We start from the raw sequence: 5,449 nt of genomic DNA on the forward strand, positions 1-5,449 counted from the left end.
TTCATGTATTTCGTGTCTTGCCCGAACTGTCTCTAATAGCAACCCGGGTTACTCGGGTTTGGGCAGGCCGATTGAGACCCGAGTAACCCGAGTAACCCGGGTTGCTATTAGAGACAGTTCGGGCAAGACATGAAATACATGAATCATAGAGAGGCGTACGCATGTCCGACCCAAACCTAACTCCGAGCGCTTCTTCGTAAGCACCCAATGTCAGGAGACCTGTAAACAAGACCGTGGAGTCGAGTTTTCCTTTGACAGCGCTCTCACAATCAGTGATTCTTTTTTGGGGCGAAAATTTCCCAAAAATGTTGGCCAACTCTGATTACGGGAGTTCGGTCTCCTTATATAGACTCCATGGATGATACAGATGTTAACCTATATCTAAACCTAAACCCATACTCAAGCTAGAAAGATTTTCGGTTGGATTTGTCTTCAAACCGGTAATATGTCTGAAAGATATAAAATTATACGTTTAACATTAAAATATTGACAGGTACCGCAAGATCCCATAGGTGCATGGATAAAAAAATTTTAATGTCGTTATCAAATATCCTCCTTAAAACTGTAAAACCTTTGTAGTAAACATTTATTGTATAACTTAATTTTTCAAACCTATTTTGTTGTATAATTAAACTCTGTATTATTAAATAAAGTAATATATTAATTTAAGCACATAACATATTATAATTTTATAACAAAACACGATATTAGTTAAGCAAAATTTAACTAAAAAATTAGAAATGGTTAAATTAAAAGATAATAAAACCTTGATTTGATGAAGTTCCTTGGAAGCAACATCTTTCCTCGAATTCTTTAAATATTTTCTTACAAATGGTGCTACAAGCATCGGATCTAATTTTTCAACATCTTCGGAGGTAATCAGAGTTACGATGAGACTAACACTCATAGTCACTATGGCTCCAGTCATGGTATACCAAAGGTAACTGATACGATATAATGCCCATGGTTCTCTATTAAATATAACAACTATTATATTATACAACAAAAAAAATTGGGAATATTTTTAAATGCTACAATGACACTGAAAGTCAATGAAAAAATAACTGCAAATAAAATATTTAAATCAAGCTTTAAAGCTTGAAGTTTATACTGCAATACGTTTTCAATCGTTTTTTAAACCTTTGTATCCTCACAGTCGTATAAAAAAATACAATGATTAAGTTTCTAATCGACCATGACTGGCGATATGTTTTTAACACAGAAAATTTATTGCATAAAATATTACCTCAGCCAGGGATTGAACCTGAACCTTCCTACAATCTAGGCAGGTGTCTCACCAATTCGACCACCGAGGAATATGATAATATTTGTCGTAATAATAGGATAGATGTTGTCTACGCGTAAATATTACCATATGCCTAAGTGGTCGAATTGATAAGACGCCCACCTAGAAAGTAGAAAAGTCCAGGTCCAAACCCTGCTTGGGGTAATATTTTTTGCAATAAATTTTCTGTATTAAAACACTGGCCAGTTAATGTCGACTAAAGAGCTTGATCATTGTTAATAATTAATAGTTATTAGCATTTATTCTAATTAAAAGTTAAGATTATTTAACTTACTCTTCAATGTTGTCCAAAATTGAATCTGGTGGTGCAGATAACAGTAAATTCTCTACTTGTGGGAATGAATAGGTGCATCCCTCCGTGGTAACAGGTTTCATATCAAATCTGTAAAAGTATAGGTGTCATTTGTAATTGTACTTTACACATAATAATATAAAAAATTATACAAGATTGACTGTATTGCACATACAGGTAATAATTTTATAACACTAACTTAATTTTTCCATTAGTGATAGCTGCTTCAGCAGATAGACAAAGCCAACCCATGAAACTCAAACCTGCAATTCCTCCGATTAGAGCACCCTGTTGAATTTAATTAAAATATATATATTTATCCTCACTTGCGAATTTAAATATAATTTACCTGCGTGAAGTTAGCACACTATTTTTCAATTTTAAAGTTACAAAACTTGTTTCAGGTTTCAGATTGTTCTAGACTCGTTCTGAATTGTTTCAGAAGATCAAATTTATATAACTAGAACAACACAAGCGCGCGCTTCGCGCGCGCCATTGTTCTTCCACATTATATTACATAAACTGTCAAAATAACCCTCTTAAATACAAACTGTCGAAACCGCAAGTCGAAGTGAACGACTCGCAACGAGATCGAAACATAAATTGTCAAAATAACCCTCTTAAATACAAAATGTCAAAACCGCGAGTCGAAGAGAACGACTCGCAACAAGATCGACACTCGATCGAGTTTCGAGAGAGCCAATCGGCATCGCGGAAAAGCGATAACAATGAACTCGCAACGCCTTTTTTAGATAGGGATAATTGAATTTTCGCCGAAAACTAAAAATCAATTTTTTTACTTGTCACTCTAGTTTTAGAAAATCGAATTTTTAAAGGTTGCTCCAGGATGTTCTAGTAGTTATAAATATTGTTCCACAGAGAGAGAGAGAGAGAGTATTAGTTTGATCGGTTAAAAACTTTTAAAAATGTTGTAAAAATAAAAATTGTGAAAAAAAGGTTTTAGCCATTTATTCATAAACAAAATAACTTACAACATTGTCGATTTAGAACATATTTATAACAAAGTAAAACTGAGACCAAACATTTTAAGACCAGAACAACACCATAAGGCCGCTTTGCTCTTGGTCGGCTAACATAATTTTTTATTTTCTTGAATGAAAATCTTGTATACCCCTGTGAAGTTAGCCCCCCATTATTTAAAAATTTAACTTTCTTTACGAGTTTCCTATAGATTTACAATAGTTCCAGAGTTCTTGATGGGTTTAAGAAATAGTTCTGCCCATTAAAGACGTTAAAATGAATTTTTAAAAATGGGGGACTAACTTCACGCAGCCCCCATTTTCGTAAAAACTAATTTTTTAATGGAGTTCTGGATAGATTTCGCATAGTTCTAGAGTTCTTGATACATTTTAACAATAGTTTTGCACGAGAAAGTAAAAAAAACGAAGTTGAAGAATCAAGAAACAGTACCCCAGAAATAGGCATAACTATAAAAGTATTAATGTAACAGAATTTTGCCATTAGGATTTTCGATAGAACTCTGCGGGGGCTACCGGGAACTCTCAACAGAACTGTCGGAACTGTTCAAAAATTTTTTCGAGTCTTATAAGACAAAAACTGACACCTAAAATCGCCCAGAACTTTTTCCCCTTTAATCACACAGACTTTTGTCATTAGGATTTTCGATAGAACTCTGCGGGGGCTACCAGGAACTCTCAACAGAACTGCCGGAACTGTTCAAAAATTAATTTACAGGACGGGGAAAATGGGGGGAAGGGGGAATACTGATTGCTAATGTAGCATCAGAAAAATGCGAATTGCATTTGAAAAATAATGATTATCAAATCGAATACGTGAATCTGCTGACGACAATTATTCCACGTGTAAAAGACAAACTGCGTTATGACCGGAAAAACAATTCGGCGCGTAGTACTAATGTGGAAAGAAACGGTATATAGATTCACGAAGTTTCAGAAAGATTTGAAGATCTACAAGTTGGGCTACCTACATCTTGCCTTGTGGCCCGCATTAGGCGTTTTCACATATATTGTTCAAAAATTGTTTCGAGTCTTATAATACAGAAACTGACACCTAAAATCGCCCATAATTTTTTCCCCTTTGATCACACAGACTTTTGTCATTAGGATTTTCGATAGAACTCTGCGGGGGCTACCGGGAACTCTCAACAGAACTGCCGGAACTGTTCAAAATTTTTTCGTCTTATAAGACTCGAAAAATTTTTTTAACAGTTCCGGCAGTTCTGTTGAGAGTTCCCGGTAGCCCCCGCAGAGTTCTATCGAAAATCCTAATGGCAAAAATCCGTTACATTAATACTTTTATAGTTATGCCTATTTCTGGGGTAATGTTTCTTGATTCTTCAACTTCGTTTTTTTTACTTTCTCGTGCAGAACTATTGTTAAAATGTATCAAGAACTCTAGAACTATGCGAAATCTATCCAGAACTCCATTAAAAAATTAGTTTTTACGAAAATGGGGGGCTGCGTGAAGTTAGCCCCCATTTAAAAAAATTTATTTTAACGTCTTTAATGGGCAGAACTATTTCTTAAACCCATCAAGAACTCTGGAACTATTGTAAATCTACATATAGGGAACTCGTAAAAAAAGTTAAATTTTTAAATAATGGGGGTTAACTTCACAGGGGTATCTTGTATCAGGCTTCTTGATTTAAAACTATCGTGTTCTCAACTAGAACAACTGAGAATAAAAGTTATACGACCAGAGAGGTGCTAACTTCACGCAGATATATAATTTCCATCAAGTAAAGATAAAACAATTGTTTATCTGTAACACATACCTTACCATTAATCCATGGTAATAACATTCCCATGTTGAAAATACCAAAGGATGGTCCACTGGTGACAGAGCCTAGACTTATGGATAACTATAACATTCATTCAGATGTGAAAAAAAGATTAGTTTATATTTATATACGAATGTCTTCATATTTACCTGTAACATATGAGTGCCTGCTTGTTCAACGATGTAAACGAGAGCAACACAGATTGTTCCTAAAACGATAACTGTCAGCTTCATAAAGATGTCGGCACTTCTACGTGTAAAAGGAGTCTTTTTAAAAGGCTTAACAAAGTCTTCGAGCACCACGGCTGCCATGGAATTTAGACCGGTTGATAACGAGCTGAAAGAGAGTAGGGGCATATCCCGTTTAAACACGTAACTATTGGACACCACTCGATTGGACACGCACTGTTAGACACGTTAGTATTGAATACTGCATTATTGGACACCGCATTTTTCGACACTGAATTTAAATGAGTGAGATGCGTACGGATCTTGCTAAAAGCATGCACACACGCACACGCACACGCACCGCCGGCAGTGTTGCTAGTGTAAGATCGGGGGATCTGTTCCCCTGATTTATCAGGATGCCGTGGCGGAGCGGAAAGAACAGAGTTGGTATCGAAGGAAACTATAAACTTAACACTGTGTATTAATCACTAACTAAAATAAAGAATTGTATTTAATTGTCTTTACGAAAATTACAATCTAGCTATCTCTTATACTTGGCGCGACTCTCGGGATCAGGTAGTACTGGCTTGAGTTCTAGCTGTTTCCTCTCCCCCCCTTGCCTTGCACCGTATTTTTCTATGTTCATGTAACATACATACATACGTACGTACGCACAAATATTTTTATACCGAATTTCATTTTCATTAAAAAGAGGCTTAGAAAATTGTTATAGCTCGGAGCGGGGTCAAGCGTTACGCGCCGCCCGTGCGTAGCCATTGCCGATTGCAAACAACTTTCCGTGCGCCTGGTAATATCGATCGCCGGGCGGTCACATCTCGCCACACGCTCGAATTGGGCGATGGGCCGGGCTAGGACGATAATTTTTAATAATTAATTACTCG

The 5,449-nt window shown here is 36.1% G+C and overlaps 1 protein-coding gene and 1 long non-coding RNA gene across 2 annotated transcripts in view; both read right to left on the minus strand.

Annotated features, from left to right (window-relative positions):
* LOC105557474 (sodium-coupled monocarboxylate transporter 1-like) overlaps positions 1 to 4,812 on the minus strand; it is a 9,122-nt gene extending 4,310 nt beyond the window's left edge. The window contains exons 1-5 of the mRNA XM_012004718.1: positions 4,530 to 4,812; positions 4,375 to 4,461; positions 1,798 to 1,886; positions 1,581 to 1,688; positions 767 to 971 (exon numbers count right to left, since the gene is read on the minus strand). Of these exons, the coding sequence (XP_011860108.1) occupies positions 767 to 971; positions 1,581 to 1,688; positions 1,798 to 1,886; positions 4,375 to 4,461; positions 4,530 to 4,736 (696 nt within the window). The 5' untranslated portion in view covers positions 4,737 to 4,812. The remainder of the gene's footprint in view (positions 1 to 766; positions 972 to 1,580; positions 1,689 to 1,797; positions 1,887 to 4,374; positions 4,462 to 4,529) is intronic.
* LOC105557473 lies at positions 2,869 to 3,291 on the minus strand. Its single transcript, XR_001008607.1, has 2 exons — positions 3,216 to 3,291; positions 2,869 to 3,062 (listed from the first exon to the last, which is right to left on the minus strand). It is a non-coding gene; the product is annotated as an uncharacterized LOC105557473 (long non-coding RNA).
* Positions 4,813 to 5,449: the final 637 nt, after the last annotated feature.

The sequence above is a fragment of the Vollenhovia emeryi genome, unplaced genomic scaffold (assembly GCF_000949405.1).
Source record: "Vollenhovia emeryi isolate VEMERY1.0 unplaced genomic scaffold, V.emery_V1.0 DF939478.1, whole genome shotgun sequence".
NCBI lineage: Eukaryota > Metazoa > Arthropoda > Insecta > Hymenoptera > Formicidae > Vollenhovia > Vollenhovia emeryi.